Source organism: Phaethon aethereus, assembly GCF_964289735.1.
Source record: "Phaethon aethereus genome assembly, chromosome: 25".
Taxonomy (NCBI): domain Eukaryota; kingdom Metazoa; phylum Chordata; class Aves; order Phaethontiformes; family Phaethontidae; genus Phaethon; species Phaethon aethereus.
The window spans coordinates 284,523-308,564 of NC_138601.1; the positions used below are offsets into that span (position 1 = coordinate 284,523).

General features: G+C 39.3%; 1 protein-coding gene across 1 annotated transcript; it reads left to right on the top strand.

Annotated features, from left to right (window-relative positions):
* Positions 1–2,395: 2,395 nt before the first annotated feature.
* Positions 2,396–24,042, top strand: LOC309413377 (uncharacterized protein; the record flags this gene model as incomplete). The annotated part of the gene is given in 5 exon segments (XM_082010498.1): positions 2,396–3,046; positions 3,048–3,276; positions 3,279–3,341; positions 3,343–3,492; positions 22,945–24,042. Coding segments are annotated over 5 exon segments (2,013 nt in total). The 5' UTR covers positions 2,396–2,573.

The following is a 24,042-nucleotide window of genomic DNA, read 5'->3' on the forward strand; positions in this document are numbered from 1 at the left end:
TTGATCTGGTCTAAAGGGGACCTAGTTGGTTCTGCTACAGCTAAGAGATGAAGAGGTTATGAACTAACAAAGCAGCAGGCTTTTACACAAAGACATTCCCTTACATGGGAATGTAGCGATGACTATGAATATTTTAAATGTGGTAGGGTAGCCTTCCTTCTCTCCGGAAAGGTTAAGGTCTTGCCAAAGGCCTTAAGTGAGATCTGCCAGACCCACACATTTTTCTGAAAAGGCCACAGAACATGAATGTATAGACAAATTAGTTCCCTTTGCAGGATGATATGCTTTGTGAAAACACAGTTGATCATGTAGACAGTAGATCATGTAGTAACAGATAATTACTCATGTACAGATTCATATTATATAGTTTTGGGTAGCTTGCTGAGGAACCTCTGTCAGTAGCTTGTTCATAGGAGGAATCACTAGTAGGTAACTGAGGAACAGGCACCTCCAGAAAATGTTTCAACAGCATCTAAGTTGGTTATTATTTTGTTTCATGAACTGCAAGAGTGCCTCAGAAAGCTAGAAATAGTCTTCATGAGTTTCCTTCTTGGGTACCTCAGTTATACAATAGCTAAGTAAACACTGAAACCCCATGAGTAACTACTTGTATCTTATGCAACCTTACACTGAACTGCTTTTTTATGAACAGGTAAGAAGCAATCTTGTCAGTATGTTTTGCAGAACTCCCACCACTCGGGTTGTGTTTTTTCAATTAAGTCATGAAGAAAGGTTGTTTTCTGTAACCAGCCCATGAATGGGACGACAAGCACTGCTGAAGTGGTGGGAAGGTAAGAGAAGAAGAAAGTTTTTCACTGTTATTATTCTTCATTAATTTTTGTAAGGTAATCACCTCCTTCCAAGGAGGAATTAATCCACTGGCATTTCAACATATACAGCATACATATGAACTACACTGAGCACACATCTAGGCTTCTGAGATGCTTCTTGACATGCACTTATAGAGTTAAGGAAGAGAGAAATAGATATGGCTAAGGAATGATCCATCCGACCTATTTTAGAACTTTTCCTTTCAATGAGAACAGTATCACCTGGAAATGCCTGTATATCTGTATTCCTTAGAAAGGAGAGAAGCTGAGTATATTATATATTAGATAACTAATATGATAACTATCTAAATTTCTGCAGATGAATTTCAGCTTCTCGGTATAGTCTTCTGGTGTTAAGATAGTTCAGGTACTTACTCCAGTTCAAGTGACCAAGAAATGTAAGCATTGTATTCGACTTAGGAGAATGACTATCTCTTTCTTGTGATTGCTTATTCAGAGATTTGACTGATGTGTAAGATGAACAATTTGAATTTGAAACCCTCAGATATCTCTGGTTTTACAGGTAGAATTAATACTGGCCAGGTCAGGAAGTACTGAATACATGTATTATGGAGACAAATTGGTTAATAATGTATTTTGCACTGACTAAGAAAAAAAGACAAAATTTTGCAGCTTCTCCTTAGACCTGTGGAATTTCTCATGGTGGTAAAATCTAACAGTAATATGGTTACAAAGTGGTATAACTTTGCATATTACAAGTATTCAATCATGGTTTATATTACAGCCCCTGAAACCATAAAAGGTTTTAAATGAACAATATCTGGACTGGTTTCAGTGTCAATCAATTGTTTTATGAAGATGAATATTCTTCCATCACTGAAAGCCTAGTTTATTATATGCTTTTCTCTAATAATTCTGGGGAGGGCGGAAGAGGTGGTTTCTGTCTTTGCTGTTAACATGAAATAAAATATTACACTAGTAATAAGTTTAAAAGAAGATGAAAAAATATTTTCTTAGATTAGAGGATGGTAAGGTTGAAGGAGAGAAATGTGCATTTTCCAGTTTGAGAGGGTTTTTTTCTTTTCAATTTTGACTTGTAGAAATTGATAATTATATATGAAAATTAGCTCATCAGATTTTTTTAAAAATGTGTATATATAGATAAATGGAAAAACAGGGAATGGGAGGGGAAGAGACAGAGAGAGAAATACATTCCTCCAAACAGGAATATATCTTCCCTGAGAGCTCTATTTAGAATAACACATATTGCTCTCTGGAAATACCTGCTTCATTTAGTGAATATCTTGAGGCTTTCTTTGCTGGGAAAATGTATCAGGGACCAAGCTGTACTCCACAGGCAGTATCGGAATCCCTTGGCTTTGCAGAACTAAGCCCAGTTGCCGAAGTCATGCAGATGCATCCTGGGTATCCAGTATCCGCTGCAAGTTAAAGAGAACTAAGCATCCAGGTATTATATGGGCATTCAACACCCACAGATTTCAGTAATAATCTAGGATACTAATTATGAAACAGATGTCAAAATATCATATTGAATTTGTTCTTATATCTTCAAATGTTATATGATCTGAATGTAATAATGTTCTTCCTTTTCTCCCTCTCCTGTTTTTCCTTTTTTATCATTATAGTTCCTCCTTTCTTCTTTTCAGCTTGCCATTTTTTCTTGTCTTCTTCTGCAGTTCTTCTCACTATTTCTTTGATTTAAAAAATATTCCATATTTTTTCTCTTTTATTGTCTTTACTTTTTCTCTGGAACTTGATGCTATGTCCTTTGTCATGAAACAGAAAAACAGCACAAAATTCCAGGAATTTATCCTCTTGGGATTTCCAACTATCATGGAACTTCAGGTGTTACTCTTTTTGATATTCCTGGTGGCCTACGTGCTGATCATCTTGGAAAATATACTCATAATTATCTTGATAAAGATGATCCTTCAGCTTCACAAGCCCATGTATTTCTTTCTCAGCAACCTCTCCTTCCTGGAGGCTTGGTACATCTCAGTCACTGTCCCCAAACTGCTGGCAAATTTTCTTGTTGAAAGCAAGAATATATCTTTTGGAGGCTGTATGAGCCAGCTTTACTTCTTCAGCTCTCTTTTTTGTACTGAGTGTGTTCTCCTTGCAGTCATGGCTTATGATCGTTATGTGGCCATCTGCAATCCCCTGTGCTATCCAGTCATCATGAACCATCGTCTCTGCATGCAACTAGCCACATGCTCCTGGCTCATTGGCTTCTTGGCCAATGCTGAAAGCATTTTTCATCTCTCAGCTGTGTTTTTGTGGTTCCAGTGTCATCAACCACTTCTTCTGTGACATCAGCCCCTTGCTGAACATATCATGTGCTGACATGACAATGGCTGAAATAATGGATTTCATCCTGGCCTTGCTTATCTTGCTGGTTCCCGTCTCTGTCACAATTATCTCCTATATGCGCATCATCAGCACCATCCTGTATATCCCCACAGCAGAAAGAAGGCCTTCACCTGTGTTTCTCACCTCACTGTAGTCATTATCTTCTTTTTAGCCACTCTGTTTCATGTATGCCCGGCCCAAGAGAATCCACCCTTTTCACTTAAACAAGCTGGTGTCAATTGTGTACACTATTGTAACTCCCATGCTCAATCCCTTCATTTACTGCCTGAGGAACCAAGAGGTTAAAGGGGCTTTGAAAAAAATCTTCAGTGTTAGACAGACTGCTCCCAAGGTCTCTCAATCTATTGCTGTCCACCTTTAAGATAGTTCCTTACAGACAGAGTGTAAGTGTGAGAGTTAGAAGGAAATGTTCTAAGATTTAGGTTGTACTTAGTCAGAACTGCAATCATCATCATGCTGGTAACTCAAGAAATGGAGGCATACATACGATGACTTATCCTCAACAAGAAATCACCTTTCTGCCTATTACCTTCAAATGATCTTTCTTCTCTGATGAAGACTTATGCACAATAAAATTACTTATTTGACTCACAGGCACTTCAGGGAACAAAAAGACATGTCTAGGATATCATACATCAACAGCTTTGAGAACACAATAGAAATGTTCTGTTAGTAGCATGTGATCCAATTCCAGGGAATATCTGACAGCTAAGGTGAGATGCACATGCCTAACTATAGGCACATGACTAATGTTTTAAAGACCTTGGGTATTCTGCTCGATCTACAGACGTGATGCTAATTGGAAGAGTCTCTTCTGCAGTTCCTGGATCATATCTGCGTATCCAAAAGGGGAGATCTCAGGCACTTCACAGTGTTTTATATTCTACAAAAGGCATGTATTTAGGAACCTGAATCAATCCTCCTGGAAGAGAATAACAGCAGAAGGAAAGTAAGTGTTCACAGTGGAATGAGAGAAGCCCAACTTCCTAAGGAAGGTTGAAATAAATGCTCTAAATAAATTGAAGACTTTAAACCCTGGTCACTGTAAATAAAATAACTTTTTTTTTCCCCATTTTGTAGGACATTATCATTAATTTCAGTTCTTATAAATTCTGCTGAAGTCACTGTATTAGTTTGAATATGAATGGACATATAGTTTTTTGGGAATTTTGTGTATTTTAGGAGTCAGTGGCTGCATTTCTGCTGCCTTTGTCAACATCTGCACCACTAAATTAATTTACTCTAGGGAGTGATCTGTGGCCGTTTTGCTAAACATATCACAGTGTCAAACGCTGATAATGTTCATGGCGCTGGCCATGCCAATGAGCAATCCTTTGATTGTGACTCCAAAGGCTTTTTCATCTGTTCACCCAGGTCTTCTGCTAGTGTGTTATGTTTGCTATTCACTGCCACTTCACTGTTCTACAAAAGCAATGTGATCTTCCCAGTTTCCCTCTGTCTTGGTTTAGCCCACCTCTGGGCTAAATGCTAGCAGTTGCTCTATCACCCAAAACCCCTCTTCCAGCCAAGAAAGGGAAATGGGGGAGAGAAAGGAAACTTGTGTATTGAAATAGGTTGAAACAGAAACAGATTTAATAAAACAATAAAATTAATATTAATACTAAAGCACTATAAATTAAACAGTTATACTCAGCACATATAGTGGTCGTGAGCTGTGTGCTCCCAGGAGTGAACACTGGTTGGTGAACACTGCGAGCAGCACAGTTCCAGTGCGGGGAGAGTAGGCCTCAGGAGCAGAGTGACGGACGAGACCCTCCAGGGATGGCAGCCATTGTAGAGAGCGAGCCGTTCCCAGCAGACTCCCCAGTTTATGCTGAGCATGACGCTTATGGTATGGAGTACTTCTGTTGGCCAGCCTGGGTCAGCTGCATTGGCCTCCGTTTCTCTTAAGCTTTAGCATCTGGCTATCTCAAGACTGCTAAGGGCCTTGATCATTATGGAAAGATGCACACCATGGCTGGCCAAGAATGAAAACAAAGTGTCTTATCAACGTTGTTCTCACAGTAATGGGTGCTGCAATCATCTTAGAAATGCAGCTTTCCTGAACAAAAAGGGCTCCTTTTTTATTTGTTTGTTTATTTACTTGTTTATGTGCTTAGAATGATACTGTGGTTAAAACAGATGCAACTACATTGATGTCTTATTCAGTTACAAGATTCCTGCACTTCCAAACACAAGGTCCTAGGATGTGATTGCCTTCCTGTGGCCTTTCACTGGGCTGGAAATACTGTAATAGTTTTAAAAGTTAATCTAAAGGTTTACATTTTTTATAATACAGCCAGTACAACCTTACACCCTATGATGTTTGTTTCCACATGGCACTGAGTTTCTATGATGCATGTAAGGGCTGGAAAGCAGACAAAATGAGGTGAGTAAAGATGCTAAGACTGGTGCAATAGTTTTGGAGTATTGGGCCATGTGGACAGAGCAGGAGGAAGGAGTTATTTCATCTTTGCATCCAAGTCAAATAAGCTCTAAACTGATTGGAACCACACTACCACTCCAATGTTTTGTTTGAGGAAAGAACCACTTTTCCATTACAGAAGAGACCTAATCTATATTCACTAAAAAGTCAACATAGACGTTATATAGAGACAGCCATATGAATAGCACTTTACGGTGAAACACAGAGAGATCCATAATAACAACATAAAGTCAACCCAGTATAGTCTCAGTTCAGTAAAAGCATTAGCTGATTCCTCACTGACAAGCTGTGTTTAATGACTATGAAAATGCCACTTGGAGGACAAGTTCAACTTCATGGTTACTTTTAAATATGCAGATAAATATATTTTTTATAAACTACATATATATAATATTTATAATATATAATATTGCTGGCTGCAACTCAGCTCAGCTGGTTGGTATTCATCTCACCTAACTTTATGAATGGGATTCGACTGTAGGTTTATAGGTGTAAGTGGGAGCAGAAGATGTCTCAGCTTTCAACATCATCAAGGAAGTTCTAGGACTTGAATTAGTTGCAGAGTCATAGAATCACAGAATCATTAAGGTTGGAAAGGACCTTTGAGATCATCAAGTCCAACTGTTAACCCAACACCACCATGCCCACTAAACCATGTTCTGAATGCCACATCCACATGTTTTTTGAATACTTCCAGTGATGGCGACTCCACCACCATCCTGTTTCCAATGTTTGACCACTCTTAGTAAAGAAATATTTTTTCCTAATATCCCAACTAAACTTGCCCTGGTGCAACTTGAGGCCATTTCCTCTGATCCTATCACTAGTTACTTGGGAGAAGTGACCAACAGCCACCTCACTACTACTTTCAGGTAGTTATGGGAAGTGATGAGGTCTCCCCTCAGCCTCCTCTTCTCCATTCTGAACAAGCCCAGTTACCTCAGCCGCTCCTCATAAGACGTGTGCTCCAGACCCCTCACCAGCTTTGTTGCCCTTCTTTGGACATGCTCCAGCACCTCAATGTCCTTCTTGTAGTGAGGGGCCCAATACTGAACACAGTATTCAAGGTGCGGCCTCACCAGTGCCGAGTACAGGGGCACAATCACTTCCCTACTCCTGCTGGCCACACTATTGCTGATACAGGCCAGGATTCTGTTGACCTTCTTGGCCACCAGCAATGTGCCCAGGTGGCTGGTTCATGTTCAGCTGGCTGTCAACCAGCACCCCCAGGACCTTTTCTGACAGGCAGCTCTCCAGCCATTCCCCCAAGCCTGTAATGTTGTGTGGGATTGTTGTTACTGAAGTGCAGGACCTGGCACTTGGCCTTGTTAAACCTCATACAGTTGACCTCAGCCCATTGATTCAGCCTGTCATGGGATCTTAGTGCCTTTTGAAATGACCTTGTATACCCTGGCTGTCTTCTACTCATTGTTCCAAAAGGACATTTGCCTTACATAGAATCTGTGTCATATCTACCAGTGCTATAAGTTGCTCTGGATATTCTGAGGTGCTCAAAATAGTACTAGATTTCTATCCTGGACACTGAATAGGTCTCTAAACAATACAAAAACAGAGTCTAGAGATCTGTTGAGATGATTAAGTATAATGGCAGGATCAAATTTCCTAAACATAGCCCTCTGGAGTAATTTCAGTAGAATTTGTGTATAACCTTGGCCACAGTTTACAGAGACTGTTGCCCAGACCTTCATAGACTATAATCACCTCTTAAGTACTTAGGATGGGAATTTACTCTAAAGGACTGATCCACTATGAGCCATGTTGATATATACCATTCTAGTCTACTTTTTCAGGGGAACAGAGATTAATTGCCAAGACAGGTCACAAAGTGCTTAAGAAGCATTTTAAGCATTAAAATGCTTACAGATTATAAGCATTATAATTTATTTGATATTATATAAAAAAGATTTTAATTTTATAATTATATAAATAGTAATGGTATTATATATATAATAAATTATTATGTTATAGTATAGTATGATATATTAAAATGTGTGATTATATAACAATTAATTATTATATAACTTATGGGCATTACAGCTAATTTATAAGCATGAAATGTTAATAAATTCTAAGCATTAAAATGCTTATAAATTAATGATTTATAATGCTTATAAAGAATATTATGTCAAATACATTGGTCTTCTTCCTATATCACACATACCTTAAGAATGTAAATTCATTTGCAGGCTCCCTTTTGGAACTAAATAATTCTCTCACAGCCAAAAATCATTAGAGTATGCTCCTGGTAGAATAAACAAAACTATTTTAATTTTGGCTCCTTCCTCTGTTGAACAGCTGTGGAGTTTTTGAAGAATTTCTGGGTATGACATGCTCTGTGTCATACTGTGAAACACCATTCTAGAAGGTTGCAGCAAAGCCTTCACATTTTTTCAAGCACTTCAAACTAAAACACATTCAGGCAAAATGTAAAAATATCACTATCTTCAGACTTCAGAGGAAAACTGGGAATTCTTCTCGGAGAGATTTAGATCTACACCTAGTTACCCAAACTGTCCTTATTCCTTTACTGAAACTCTCCCTAATCCCCTGTGCTATTGCTTAATTTCATTAATTTGCATTGGCTCTGCTAATTTATTCTCAAAATTTCCCCACATGCAGTCTGGGTCTCCTCATTCTTACTGTCCCACTTCACAGATAAGAGTCAAGCATGTCTGCATGTGTATTTGAACGTTTGCTATCTTCACAATCATGGAATCATAAAACAATTTAGGTTCAAAAGGACCTCTGGAATGCCAACATCATTCTCAGAGGAGGGACAAATTTGAAGATAATTAATCTTGCTCAGTGTCATATGAGGTTGAATTTTCATTATCTACAAGGAACCAAATTATAATTCACCTCTTTCCAATGAGAGGCTATGGTGTAAGTTCTCTTAAAGCTAAGGTAAAAATAATCCACTGAGCTCAGCTCACTCAAGGAGCAAGTCATCCCATCACAGGCAGCTGTCTGATGTAGTCAGGCTTGATTTGCCTTTTGGTAAATCCATGATAGATGTTCACAACTATCTTTTTGTCTTTCCTATACCTCTGTATGGTTTCCAGGAGAATTTGCACTATAATCTCAGTGTGACAATGGAGCATGCTTCTATCTTGAAATGTCTTTGTGGCTGTAGCCAGAGGAAGTGTAGGAAAGATTTGTGAATAATGAAATATAATGTGCACAGAGAAAATGAAACTTTATGCATATACTTTTTACAGGGAGCTGAATTGGGTTAGATGTCTATTTTGCAGTCACTAAATCACAAAAAGCATGATAGTTTGGTAATGGAGGTTTAAACCTAAATGTTTAAATGTACCTTTGTATCTCAATAGGCTTTATGTAGCTATGTCTCTTCAGAGCTAGCCATAGAAACCTGTAATGGGGTCCTTCAGATGTGTTTGAAGGTTTTTAAAATTAGATTGTACATATCCTTGTGGTACTTCACATTTCCCTCATAGTTCATGGGATATACATGGTATAATTTTTATAGAAATGTATAGATGTAGAAACTAAAACATTGGCAATGCAAATATCTATCTATGAGCTCATAACCTAACATTTCTTTATAATGGATGGACAATATGATATCATGATTCATCTGTCTTATTTTAGACCTGTATCTTAGTGTCTATTTATCTCCATGAAGTATAAAGTAAAAAGCATGCTTACATTTTTACAATGAAAAACTCTCAGTTAAGTAGATGAATTTCACACAATTAGTTTCTAGAAACCCAGCAACAAAGGGTCTGAACTTTTACAGTGTCTTAAGTGGTGGTGTAACATATTACCATAAATTTAAGGCTGTCTGATTAGGTTACATTGTCTTAATTTATTGCAGGTGGATAAGGTTCATCTTTCCCCTACAGGATTGGGTGGGGGGAATTAAACTAGTGTCATGTATTTCACTCTCCTGGGTTTTATCACAAGTGCTGAACTGCAGATGCTCCTGCAATAAGTATGTAGCATACAATTTAAACAGCTTTTCTGATGGATTGAATTCTCCTGTGGAGGTACTTTTAGAATCATAGAATAGCCCAAGCTGGGAGGGACCTCGAAAGATCTGGTCCAACCTTTCATGGTAAAGGGAGCCTAGATGAGATTATCTAGCACCCTGCCTAATCACATCTTGAAAACCTCCAGCAATGGGGACTCTACTACATCCCTGGGGAGGTTTTTCCAGTGAATGATTGCTCTTACTGTAATAAAATTTCTTTCTTATGTCAAGACAAACCCTCTCTCAGTGCAACTTGTATCCATTGCCCCTTGTCTTCTCCATGTTACTCCTTGTGAAGAGACAGCCTCCATCCTCTTTGTTGCCTTTTAAATACTGTGAGGACGTCCTCCCTGAGCCTTCGTTCTCCAGGGAGAAAAGACCTAAATCTTTCAGTCTTTCCTCAGGAGGCATGTTGTCAAGCCCTTTGATCATTGCCCTTTGATCATTGCGCTTCTCATTGCCTATTAAAATAAGCTAAGTTATGAGCTTAGACAGGAAAACTAACATTTAAAAAGATGGAGAGTAAGTTGATGTAAAATTAAAACAACTGCTTTAAGACAAAGAAATGTAGTTGTCTACATGCTATATGAATGTTGTGGTTTAACCCAGCAGGTAGCTAAAATAACCATGCAGCTGTTCACTCACCCTCCCCCTGCAGTGGGATGGGGGAGAGAATCGGGGGAAAAAAAAAAAGTAGAACTTGTGGGTTGAGATAAGGCCAGTTTAATAGGACAGGGGAAAAAAAAAAAAAGATGATAAAAGAAAATACAAAACAAGTGACGCACAGCACAATTGCTTACCACCCGCTGGCTGATGCCCAGTTAGTTCCCAAGCCATGGTCCCTCCCTGGCCAGCTCCCCCAGTTTATATATTGAGCATGACATCATACTATATGAAATATCCTTTTGGCCTGTTTGTGTAAGTTGTCCTGGCTGTGTCCCCTCCCAGCTTCCCATGCACACTCCACCCTCTCACTGGCAGGCCAGAGCATGGGAAGCTGAAAAGTCCTTGACTGCTTAGCAACAGCTAAAAACTTAAGTATGTTATCAACATTTTTCATCCCAAATCCAAAAACCAGCACTATACCAGCTATCAGGAAGAAAATTAACTCTATCCCAGCCAAAACCAGGAGAATAAACATCAAGAGAACTATTTCAAATAATAGAGATACAATTTGTCTCAAGGAAGTAAAGGTAAATACTCAGCTCACCTTGAAGGAAAAGCTTATAGTCTGCTAAATTTCTCCCAGAACTAACCTGGACATATGGACCAGGCCTGACAGGTTAGGTGCTCAGAACACCTTCCACACATAGAAGTCACGTTCACATTGGCATGCCTTAAGGAATCAGGATGTCATTGCTGGATGTGAAACAGGACTGATAGGAGTCCTGTACTTTTCTGCAATGACAGATGGACACCTGCTAGGATATCCAAGGTACCTGAAAGATCACTGAGAACCTATGCCTAAGTAACCAGAGCAAGTCCCATCCTCAGATTTGTGAAGTTAGGTGCTGTATTGACAAATGTCTCTGAAAGTCGGTTAGATGAATGTAACTCCCTCCCCCCACCCACCCACTCCCAATTCTCATTCCACAGCTAGTATGTCTGTGCAGCTGCAGCACTCAGGAGATAACCATGTCCTTGTGAAGGATTTAACTTGTGATAACCTTCTGGATGTCATATGAGCCTGCTCATGGCTTCCACCCCAGTCAAAATAAGATGTACTAGGCAGAGCCTACAGTGCTGCAGGAATGTCTGGAGTTTTGATACTGTCTCAGTCCTCCAGCCTAATGTTTAATTTCATCCTTAATTTCATGCATTTCCATGCAAGCCTTTGCAAACACCATGATCACGTGTTCCCTGTGAAGGTACTTCCCTGAGAGAACATCTTCAAGGAACAGGTCTGTTTTGTACCCCAGAGGCAACTTGTCAATTTCTCCACGGCATTCTTGCCTCTTAGTTACAGGCCAAGCCAGTAGAAATAACGTTTTTTGCTACAGGAGGAAAGGTTTAGGCACTAGAGCTTTTCAAGTAGGCCAGCAGTGATGGTTATATGGACAGAGAATTATTTTCTATTTCCAAAGAAAGTGAACGTGTGCTTAAGGCAACACCTTTCTTCCTTCCACTACCTGCCCAGCAAGAATCATGCCTTCCCCTATTCTCCCAGTGTCAAGATATTACCTTTTCCTTCCTCTCACATAGCTATGCCCAGTGAAGGATGGATGACAAGCCTCTGGAGTCAACTGCATAAGGCATTTTCCATGGATTCTGCACAGTTTTAACTTTCTCTGGTTATGTTGGAGTAACAGGGTGCTGTCTCTGCTTACTACTTATTATTTTTATTTTTCATTATTATACTCTCTTTAACAGCTGGGCACTTAGGGGAGTTCTTTTCAGTTAAAAGCAGAGATAGAATTTTCCAAGACTTTCCTGAAAATTGTATCCCTGGGAAACATTTCTTGAAATGCTGTTTCTATATTCATTTGTTTTGTTTTATTTTTTTTTAAGTGGAAGTGTTCTCTTCATCAAGCAAGCAAACCAATACACAAAAAGAAACAATACAGTAACTGGACAGAGTATTGAGAAATTAGACTCTAAGGGTCAGAAGAGAAGACAAGGAAAGAGTGAAAGGGAAAGAAAAAATCTGTAGGTGGAAGCATGGGTACTGAACAACTACCTGGTTCACTTGGCTTGTGTCTGAGATATGTATTGACCCATGTGAGTGGGGGAATGCACCAGTCTGAGTGGTTTACAATGTGAACATGCTCAGCTGAGACTGAGGTCTTGCTTTGTTACCTAATATAAAATTGGGCACTCTTTGAGGGTCATTCATTTGATTCTGCAATGGCTTCTACAGAAGATCAGATAATTCATGCTTAGTAATGTACCTGCACCTCTCCTGTGAAGAAGGTGGATTAATCCAATCTTAAAAGAGATGTCTTTCTCTCTGTTCTAAGCATCTAGCTAAACTTAGAATCAAATTGAAAATTGCACTAAGAGAGAATTTGACTCTTCCAGACATAATGGACATTTAAGCCCATTGTCATGTCTTGTTTTTTAACCTATTCTTAGACACCTGCATTCATGGCAAGAGTGACTTTTCCCCAGGCTCTCTTTGTACAAGTTTTACTGTAATTTCTTCCCTATAATGATAGTGTGAAGGATCCTGTCCTGTCCAAGTGGACAAAGGGAATTGTTATGTCCATTTTTAGCAGCAAAAATGAACTTGCATTAGTAAAGGATCTAGCTCATGGCTTCCCTCAGATATTTAAGAAGGGAAAGGGGGTGTTTTCAAGTGGTTTTCTGAAAATTATTTTTCCATCTCTCCAATGTCTCTCTTTAAATTGAAGTTGGAAAGGATCTCTGGAGATGATCCAGTCCAATCCCAGCACAGTCTGGAGGTGTTTGTTTCTTTTCTTAGGTGGTCAAGATAGCTAAAATGATTAGGGCTAGGTAATCCCTTCTTCAATGTGAAGAGAGGTAAATGAGTGCAAGCAGTGCATTCTGCTCAAACAAAAACCAATATGCTTTGACTGAAAGAGAAGCAGATCTTACTGTACCCTCTTCTTGAGAGGAAGATGGACCACAGCTAAGGAATCCTTTTTTCTCTTTGGTTTAAAGGTAGTGTGGGGCCTTGCTGACCCAAGGTTTCTCTGGGCAAGCACTTCTAGAAGTCCTTCTTTCCAAGAAATACAGATGTATAGGGCTAGATCTGAAGAGGGTCATCAATTCAGCTTTCCGTATCTATTTTTGTTTCTGTACCCTAGCTCATGTTGGAATCAGAACAGTTTCGCATGTTACCTTCAGCCTGTAACACTTTCACTTCTCCTCCAGATTTTCAGCTGTACACCTGCTCACTGTGGAAAACCACACTTCCCCAGATGAATTTGTACTGCTGGGAACTACCCCTGCATGCAAGTTCTCATTTTCTTGTTTATCTTGGTAATCTATATGGCAGCTGTGGTGGGGAATATGGGACTGACCACAATCATCGTCAGCAATCCACAACTCCACCCTGCACCTGTCTAGTTCTTCTTTGGTAATATTGCCTTCATAGATGTCTGTTACGCCGGCAGTGTTGCCCCCAAAGTCGCAGTCAGAGCACAGAGGCATTTCCTATAATGGCTGTGCAACTCAGTTTTTCTTTGGACAACTCTCTGTTTCTACTGAACACTTTCTTCTTGTGACAATGTCTTACAACTGCTTCACTGCCATCTGCAATCCTCTGCTCTACCAGACTATCATGTCTCGAAGGGTGTTACCTGCTGGTTCTGTTTTCCTACCTTTGTGGCAGCTTAAGCACTGCAGTATACACCAGTTTAATATTTCAGCTGAACTTCTGTGAAACCAATGAGATTGAGCACTGTTTTTCTGAGCTTCTACCACTCCTAAAACTCTCCTGCAGTGAAACTTATGCCAATAAGATTGTGCTGTTCTCCTTCTCCTCTTTCTCTGTTATCACTTTATGCTGTGTGATCCTGGTGTCCTACTGCAACATTATCTCCACCATCCTGAGGATCACTTCTCAGGCAAGCAGAATAAAAGCCTTCTCTACCTGTGCTTCCTACTTTATGGCAGTAGCACTGTATTTTGGCACAATATTCACAATGGATGCCATTCCTTCTGACTCCTCTTCACCAAACCAGATCAAATTAGCTCCCATGCCAGATTGTCTTTTCCATCCTCATGTTAAACCCCATCATCTCTAGCCTGGGGAGCAGAGATGTGAAGAAAACACTCAAAGGAAATTAGTCTACGGAATTACACCTATTAAGTCACATGCTTTCAAAGAAAGCATTTTCAGAAGCAGCCAGAAGCAAAAAGGAACAAAACGTCTCACAATGGATTTTTCTAATCAAAACTCAGGTTGTCTGTTCATCTCATTCTGAAATTTTTCCTCATAATTTCAAGCAATATTATCCTCAAAATTAGTGTGCAAAATACTGCCTTATGTTTTCTTGAAGTCACTCCTGAAAGTAAGGTAGGTGTAGCCACTACTAGAAGTGCTTCAGTAGAACTAAAAGGTTGCTGATACTTTGTCATGAAGAGACGATTTTGGGAAGCTTGCAGTCTAAAGAGACATTAGGCAACAATTTCTTTCAGTTCGTTTGATATGGAAACATAATAAGAAGGAGGCAATTCCTGCAATGTCCCTCCATATATCTTTTATGATACCTAATATGGTGCCTGTGGGTGCAGGAGGAGATAGAGAAAAAGGGAGGTGGGCAGAAGAGAAAACATCTGAACTTCAGTGGTTTTGATGGAAAGACAAATCAACACAGTTACAGGCAACAGGTGGGGTTTTTTGAGCGTGGTTCTATCTACTGTTTATCTCTACCTCACGACAAACAGCAGGAAAATATTCCACTATTTTGTTTTTCCAAAGACGTAACAATAATTTTGAGGATTTATTGATAATTGCAGAACCAGTGCAAGGACTTTTCTGCGCTTGTATATCTACTACTCTTTAATTACTCCCTGGTTGTACAATATCAATATCTAAGACTGTGCCTCTACTGAAGATCTTTGATTCATCATGATTTCTCTTTGGAACATTTGTTATGTGTAAGTGAGGAGTCAAACTATCATCTAATTTTCTAAGTTAACAAAAGTAATCTCACTTCAGTTATGTCCCTGTTGCTCACATGCTAGGCTTACTGCTGAAATTTATGGGGTAATAGTCTTCTGGATTTGGAATAGGAATCATATTGATATTCTCCATATGAACTGCTGAAAAAATTGATTTTTATTTTTTATTTACTTAATGACTTATTATTTTTCCCCCTTGAAATATATTTCTAGGAAGAAGCAAATCCAAGAAAATTGTTCAGGCTAGCAGCTATAACACAGAACCTAAAGAGGACCTCCAGCCTTCTTGAACAGCAGCAGGAGTCAGACAGACTACAATACAGCTATAAAATGGCATTGCACATTTGTATTTTGCCACCTCTGTTGGCCCCTTTTAAGTAACTAAAGGTAGGAAAATGAAATTTAATTCTGAGAAACATAAAATTCAAATTGAAATGAACTGTTTACATCTAGATACTATGAGATTACTTCATCTGAAGCCGTCATCTACAACAAATTTAACACTTCTTAAAGTCACTGTTCTAATAAATTAGGTATTTAGATTACTGTTCTCTGGAATTGCCTCTTTCTCTCCAATAGCCATACAGGGAAGATAGGCAGTTGCCTCAGATATGATTGTTAACAATGCAAAATATACAGTAATCAATATTTACTATATATACTTAGAACAAATTAAAAAACCCCACTATTTATCATTATATGAACTCAGTTAATCTGTTTTTTCTTAGTTTAAGGTAGTCATGAATATGAATATAAATATGGGCTTGGGAATATAAATATGAGCCCATAAATTAGAACAGAATAAAAACCAAGTCCTCAGTGATGGCTGGATAGACTAAAGAAGGATAGTCTGCGTTCTTTTAATTACAAGAATGGTTACAGGCATATACATTATGTTTACATATATGTGTATTATGTATATGAATGAATTTATATGCATACACTCACATGAATAAATACTTGGCTATTTTTACCTCTCATTTGAGGTAGAAAGCAGAAGTAACTCGAACATCAAGTCTTGTTCTTCATGAGGAACCTGCCATGGAGAATCACTGCATGGTGTCTGAGTCCACATTCATGGGATTCAAAATCAGCTAGAACTGCTAATTTTTCTTTCATGGTCTTCCTACTGTATGTTATCATACTCTTGGGTCTTTCCCAATGCCATGACTGTTATCTTTTGTATAAACACTCATCTATTACCAAAAGTCACGTATTACTTCCTCAGGAAACTCTCCATCTGGGATGTCTGCCACTGCAACTCCTTGGACTGCTTCTTTGCTGAGAGACAGGCCATTTCCTGTGGCGGTTGGTTAACCCAGCTGATGTTGTTTCCTCTCTTTGTCACCAGAGAGTACTTCCTCATAGTGGTCACAGCTTATGACTCCTTCATGGCCATTGGTAACCCACTGTTCAACCTCACCAAGATGTCACAAAAGGATGCCATCAGCTTGCATTGGCATCCTGCACCTGTGGCTATGCCAACAGCATTCTATAGGCTGCAGTTCTGTATGGGCACCTAAATGAACCACTTCTTTTGTCATGTCCCAGCTGTTATGATTTCTACCCTTTAAAGGCAATTTAGTTGTGTCCATCAGCATGGCAGTGATATTCACCTCATATACCTATGTTAGCTCCACTACCCTAAAGTCTGAGAAAAGCCTTAGCAAAATGGGCAGTAAGTCAGGAAAGACCCATCAGTTGGGGCTCATCTGTCTCAATGCAGGTATACAGACATAATACAGACATCTCCCTCTGGACTTGTTTAAAATTAGCTTTGTATACATAGACCTACTGCAGGATAAATTTTCAGGTTCTATAGCAAGCAAGTGCAACTGTGGCAACCAAATGAATTGAACAAAAAATAGAGCTGCTTCCTTTGCTGCAATATATTTTGGGTGTAATGTGAATATCTTCAAAGGACAATCTGAGAAACTACAGACCATTCAACTTCCTCATTTCTGTTCTTGGGAAAGTCATGGAGTAATTCATCTTGGAACACACTTTTGGTCACATGAAGAAGAAGGTGGTGAGTGGGACCAGTCAGCACAGATTTACCAAAAGTAAATAATTCCTGGTCAACCCATATCTGTCATGAAATCACTAGATACGTTGATGAAGGAAGAGCAGCAGATGCCATTTACATGAACTTTAGCAAAACTTTCAACACTGTTTTCCATTGTATTGTAGTGAAGTTATGACTTTACAAGTCTGGATGGTTGGACAACTAGATGGATAAGAAGGCTGATTGGATTATCAGGCTCAGAGAGTAATGGTCAATGAGTCATACTCTGCCTGGAGTGGTCAAGGGGTCTACTCTACCCTGAAATACTGCAGGAGGAGGTGAAAGGAGTGCTCACCCAGCAGCTTTACAGATGACACCAAATTGGGGGAGGGGGAGGGGAATCACACTCAAGGGCATAGACTGGCTGGAAGAACTGGCCAATAGGAACTGCATGAAATTCAACAAGGATGCAAACAAATGCAAATTCCTGCATGTGGCAAGGAATAACCCCTGACAATGACAGAAGCAGGGGGCTGACTGGCTTGGTAAAAGCTCTGCAGAAGAGGATCTGGGAGTCTTCGTAGATGACAAGCTGAGCATTAGTCATCAGAGTGCCCTGGCAGCAAAGTAGCTCAACTGTATTCTGGGCTGTATAAACAACACCATAGCCAGTAAATCAAGGGAAGTGTTTATCTCCCCCGCAACTTAGCATTCATTAGACTGCACCTGCTTTGAGTGGGAGGTTGTACTTCAGATCTCCTGAGGTCCCATCCAGCATAAATGTCGTGGTTGAGCCCCAGATAGCAATTACGCACCTACCCCACTCCCTGCTTGCTCACTCCCCTCCCCTTAGTGGGACAGGAAAGAGAATCAGAAAAACTTGTGGGCTGAGATAAAAACAGTTTAATAGGACAGGAAGAAAGAAGGAGACAACAATGGTAACAATAATAATAATCACAGAATCACAGAATCACTAGGTTGGAAAGGACCTTTAAGATCATCAAGTCCAACCATTAATCCAGAACCACCATGTCCCCTAAACCATGTCCTGAAGCGCCACACCCACACATTTTTTGAACACTTCCAGGGATGGCGACTCCACCACCTCCCTGGGCAGCCTGTTCCAATGCCTGATCACCCTCTCAGTGAAGAAATTTTTCCTAATATCCAATCTAAACCTCCCCTGGTGCAACTTGAGGCCATTTCCTCTTGTCCTATCACTAGTTACTTGGGAGAAGAGACCAACACCCTCATCGCCACAACCCCCTTTCAGGTAGTTGTAGAGAGCGATAAGGTCTCCCCTCAGCCTCCTCTTCTCCAGACTAAACAACTTTGTCAGTATAATAATACTGACAAAGGAATGTACAAGAACAAGTGATGCCCAACACAGCAATTGCTGACCACACGGTGATCGATAGCCTGTCCCTGTGCAGTGATACCCTCCCCTCCAGTCAACTCCAGTTTATGTACTGAGCATGGTGTTATATGGTAGGGAATATCTCTTTGGACAGTCTGGGTCAGCTGTCCTGGCTGTGCCCCCTCTCGGCTTCTTGTGCACCTCCTGCCTGGTAGAGCATGGGAATCTGAAAAGTCCTTGACTTAGTATAAGCACTACAACTACTTAGACACAACTAAAAACTTTGGTGTGTTACCAACATTATTCTCATACCAACTCCAAAGCACAGCACTATACCAGCTATCAGGAATACAACTCCATCCCAGCTGAAACCAGGACAATAAATTATTCTATGAGTCTGTAGAAGGTAAGGATAGGATTCATGTGCCTATATGTCATCAGGTATTGACATTTTAGGTGCCCCAGAACATCACACTTGGTTTCCTGCTCCCACTAAGGAAGAGTATAATATAACATATGGCTTGTACAGAAGTGTCAAATACCCTAAGATGTACAAAATGCTACAGCATGCCCGTGTTTAGACATGTCACTTGCTCCTTTAGTATATACCAGGTTAATCATGGTAGTTTTCTTTCTAGTCAAGGGATAGACACTAAATACAGTCCATGGATTCTAGGCAGTCAGTCTCATTATAATGCACCCATTCAAACCAGAACAGATAAAAGAAATTGTAGATTACTTGGTCATGTAAATATACAAATAGAGGAGCCGAATCCTGCTGATTGTAAGTATAAACTGGTGTTTTCCCCTTGGCACAGATTCTGTGCGAATATCATTTGCTTATCAGTTCTCAAAATAAAAGTTCTTGTACTGCAACTTTGGTCTAGTTGAAAAAAATGAAAGCAGTGTCACTGACCACAGGAGGAATGTTTTTTTTTTACCTCTCATGTTGGAGAATGAGGACAAACTCAACACATAGAACTCAAATTGGTCCCTAAAGAAAAAGAGGTTCATTTTTCCCATGCAACAGAAGAGGAAACAGTGCTCTCCTAGCCTTGTCTAATTCTTGTTCTCTGAATTCCATAGAAAACTATTTAAAATCTTTTTATATGAAATTTCTTTTTTTTCCTGCAAATTTCTATTTTCATGCTTTAAAAGACAATTTTCCCATGACATTTCTTTTTCTTTTCATCAGTTATTTAGAACAAGAATCAAGAAAAAAAAATAGGCTGGTATGTTCATCTTCATCCTTTTCTCTCATGTAAGTAGTGTTTTGTGTTTTAGCATTTATGTTAATGCACTTTTATTATAGAAATAGCTTTCCTCACTGTCTGTCCTTCCTTTCTTTCTTCCCTCCTCCCTCCTTCCTGCCTTCCCACTTTTAAATTTTTCACTTTTTTATCATTTCCCTTTTTTCCTTTTTTCCTTCTTCCTCAGGTACTTCCTGGGTACGATGAGATTAATTTCCCCTAAGTGTATGCATCTACAGCAATACCAGTAGCACAGCCCTTTTCCATAGTTTATCTCTGTTGTCAATGTCTCTGTTGTCAAACACTCTTTGACTACAATTTACCTGAATGATTTTAAAGTCTACTTCAGGTGCTTCATGCTATAGAGAGGAAATCTTCTGTAGAATTCATTGATTAAAATCTGTGTTTAATATTTGGATTGGTAAGACTCCTCTTATGAGTAATGTTTATCCATCTTGAAATTTACCTCACCAAGATTTTCCCTGCCTATGACTTACAGTAGAGCAGGCTGTTATCAAATGTCTCTGATAGTTTCTCCTCTATAGAAGTTCATGGTTCATTGGCACCATAATGTTTTTTAATACAGTGGGAAAAGTTTTGGCTAATGAACAGATGGAATCAGACCTTTTGATCCCAAATTGGACTAGTGTGACAAGAATTGCTTGTCAGTTTTTGATAATCACATTTGCTTAAAATCTTTAATTGAGAAGTAAAAAAAATTACATTAAGAAATATCGCACACAAATATTTAATTATAGAACATACACACCTACACATACACATATCTATATTCACATGTAAAGTACGAAATACTTTTGTTTTTCTTCACAGCTACACATATACATAGACAGAGATATGGAGGAACAGTACAATATTAAACTGGACAATTAAGAAGACATGGGAAAAAACAGTCTTCCCAGCATGGAAATAATGTCGGTATGTTCAATCCATACTCTGTTAGTACAGCATATCCTTTTCTGTCTGCCTAAATCTGATATTAGAAACATACATCTCATACATATATAGAAAGAAAGATTATTATCAGCTAGGCAGTGCTGATATGTTGGTATAAACAAAGATGAATGGATAGATCAATATATATGTGTGTGGGGGAGTGCACGCGTACTCATAACACATTTGTGAAAGGGATAAACCTCACAGTTTACTACAAATATAACATAATAGATGTATGTAAGATTTAACAAGCTATCTGCATGTGAAACAGTGAGTTTGTGCATTTATGTTGGTTATCTCTAATAATGAGATTTTTGTCACCTCACTTAAACCATCGAGAAGATAGGTCAGATTCATTGCAGCTAATCTTAGTGGCTCAATACAGCTAGTAAAAATAAATGAATTTAGTGGGTTATCCAAGACATCTGCACAGTCCCTGTAAGTTTCCTATACCCTCAGTTTCTACATCCTTCATAAGCAAGAGCTGAAAGCTGGGTGGCATAATCTTCATAATCCCTCATGGCAACAAAACATATTTTTTGTCAATCCCTGCTATCTCATTTCTTAATCATACCCAGCAACACAAGAAGAATTCAGGTACTTAAACACAGGCATCTCTAGTGCTATTTTAGACTTTTTGTGGTACTCTGCATGGCCTTCAGCCCTGCTCTAGAAGGACACAGATCTTCTGCAGGTCCTGTGTTAGGTCTGCCAATTCCAGATCAGTGTCTAAGATATCATGGTCAGATAAAATTGCACTATCTCACTCTATATAGGGCTCTGATTATAGTTTGATTATATATTATTATTACACATAATAAAGTGGAAGTGTAAGCCATATAGATAACTGTGTCCAGAAATATTTAACCTGTTCCTAAGTAGAACTCTACATAAGGCCAGATGAATCACTGTTTAAAGTCACGGGTTGTATTAATTAGGGATTTGTTTTGCTGGTCCATGAATAGGCTCTCAGTGATGTTTTGAGAGGCCCTTTCTTCCCCACCTGGCAGGTGTCACTCCAGAACGTTCTGAATGTCCTGCAGTTTCTGGGTCCTAAGTTTTGCTCTGTATGAATGACCCAAATAACCAAAGCATGCAAAAGACATTACAAATGTCCACGAACTCATACATGAACAATGAAGGTGTGATTCAAGAGCCTAAACACAGCCATAGGAAAGCATTCAAGATGTCCTAGAGTGTTTCACAAATTCCTGCCAGATATGGCACAGAACCTATAGAAATCTCATAATCTTCTACACTGAGAGCTGGAAGGTAGGATATCTACAGCATCTCCAAACATGCTTATGTTTAGGTACCTGAATCACTAATATACAATTTAGACACCTACAGTGTGATTAATTCCAGGCTGTTTACTTAGAACAGGTTAACTTCATGTTTGAATGTCCTCTTTTAGTCAAAGGAGAAAGACCAACACTTTGAGAAGGTGGATTCATTCATTCTATTGTGCTTTATGAGATATTGTCACTTCGTAACAGTGTTTGTGTCTCTCCATCAACTTTTGTATTCAATACATAACCTGATTATTCATGAGGAGATGTACATACTATATTTAAGCAGAGACAGGTGCCTGTCTCAATCTTAAAGACTAACAATAAGAGAGATGAAAGTACATCTAGAAATGATATGGCAGGCATTTATGGGAAACACATTAATCATTCTGAGAAGATGCTAGCTTACACAAGGATGAGTAACCTTAATATTTGGTGAGATGGCTTAATTAATTGTGTCCCTAATAGTTCAGAGATACTAAAGATCAATGTTCATAACAGTGTTATAATAGTAGCTAGTTGAGTTCTGAATGAGGAGAAATGTGGAGGTTGGGTGAAAAACTCATGTAAACGACTAGAGTATGGAAAAAAAAATTCCTAAGCATTGCACCCTTTCATGTACCTAACACATTTCAGACCATGTGGTATTAGTATAATGAGATGTTTGAGGTCTGGATCAGAAATGTAGCTCACAGTTGTGTGAGCATGATCTTAATTGTATTTACAAAAATGGTCCTAGAAAAATCCTGCAGTCTACTTTGGAAAATCCCCCTTGTGCCTCAGTAGTACTTTGTGAAGTTGCTGTATTGTTGTCACTGGTTTTTTGTTGGTTTTTTTTTTTTTCATTATGAATCAATCATTGCAACTATTTTTCTTTCTCAATACAGACAGCTCTAATCACAACCAGATTTTCAAGTCACAGTGTTTGCACACAAGCTAGACTGAGTGGATGTTCAGACTGCTGCTACATCTGCTTCTCCTGCAAAGTCTATAGCAGCTTCTGTATGATTCTCAGCATGCTCTCAGATAACCCTACCCATGTGGTTGAATTTATTCTGGTTGGTTTCCCAGGTAAACAGGAAATCAGGTTTCTGCTCTTTTTTATGTTCTTCCTGGCTTATGTGCTGACAGTGACAGAAAATGCAATGATTGTTGTGCTTGTTTGGACAAATCTCCAATTTCACAAGTCAATGTATGTTTTCCTGGGCAACCTTTCTTTTCTGGAGATCTGGTACATCTCTGTCACAGTGCCCAAAGTGCTTGTGAGCTTGGTGACAAAGAGACAAGGCATCTCCTTCACAGGCTGCATGGCTCAGCTATTCTTTTTCCTGGCACTGGCCTGCAGTGAGGGCACTCTCTTGGCTGTCACGGCCTATGATCGCTACGTGGCCATCTGCAACCCACTGCATTACTCAATCATCATGGATCACACTCTTTGCACCCGTCTGACCATTGGCTCCTGGACGAGTGGCTTCCTGATTTCCACGGGGAAGTTTTACTTCATTTTACGTCAGACCTACTGTGGGCCCAACATCATCAACCACTTCTTTTGTGACGTCTCCCCCTTACTGAAGCTAGCCTGCACCAACATGTCAGTAGCTGAGATTATGGATTTCTTACTGGCCCTGCTCATCCTTCTTGTACCACTCATTGTGATTATGACCTCATATGTGTGCATCATCTCTGCTGTCTTGGGCATCCCCTCAGCCCAGGTGCGTCACAAGGCTTTCTCTACCTGTGCCTCTCACCTTTTAGTGGTCATGGTGTTCTATACAGCATCTCTGTTTATCTATGCCAGGCCCAAGCCTATTGATTCTTTCAGCTCCTACAAACTGGTTTCTGTGGTATACACCATCCTGACACCCCTCATCAACCCAGTCATCTATTGCCTAAGGAACCAGGAATTCAAAATTGCTCTTAGAAAAACAATATACTGGAGAGACATCTTGTCCTAA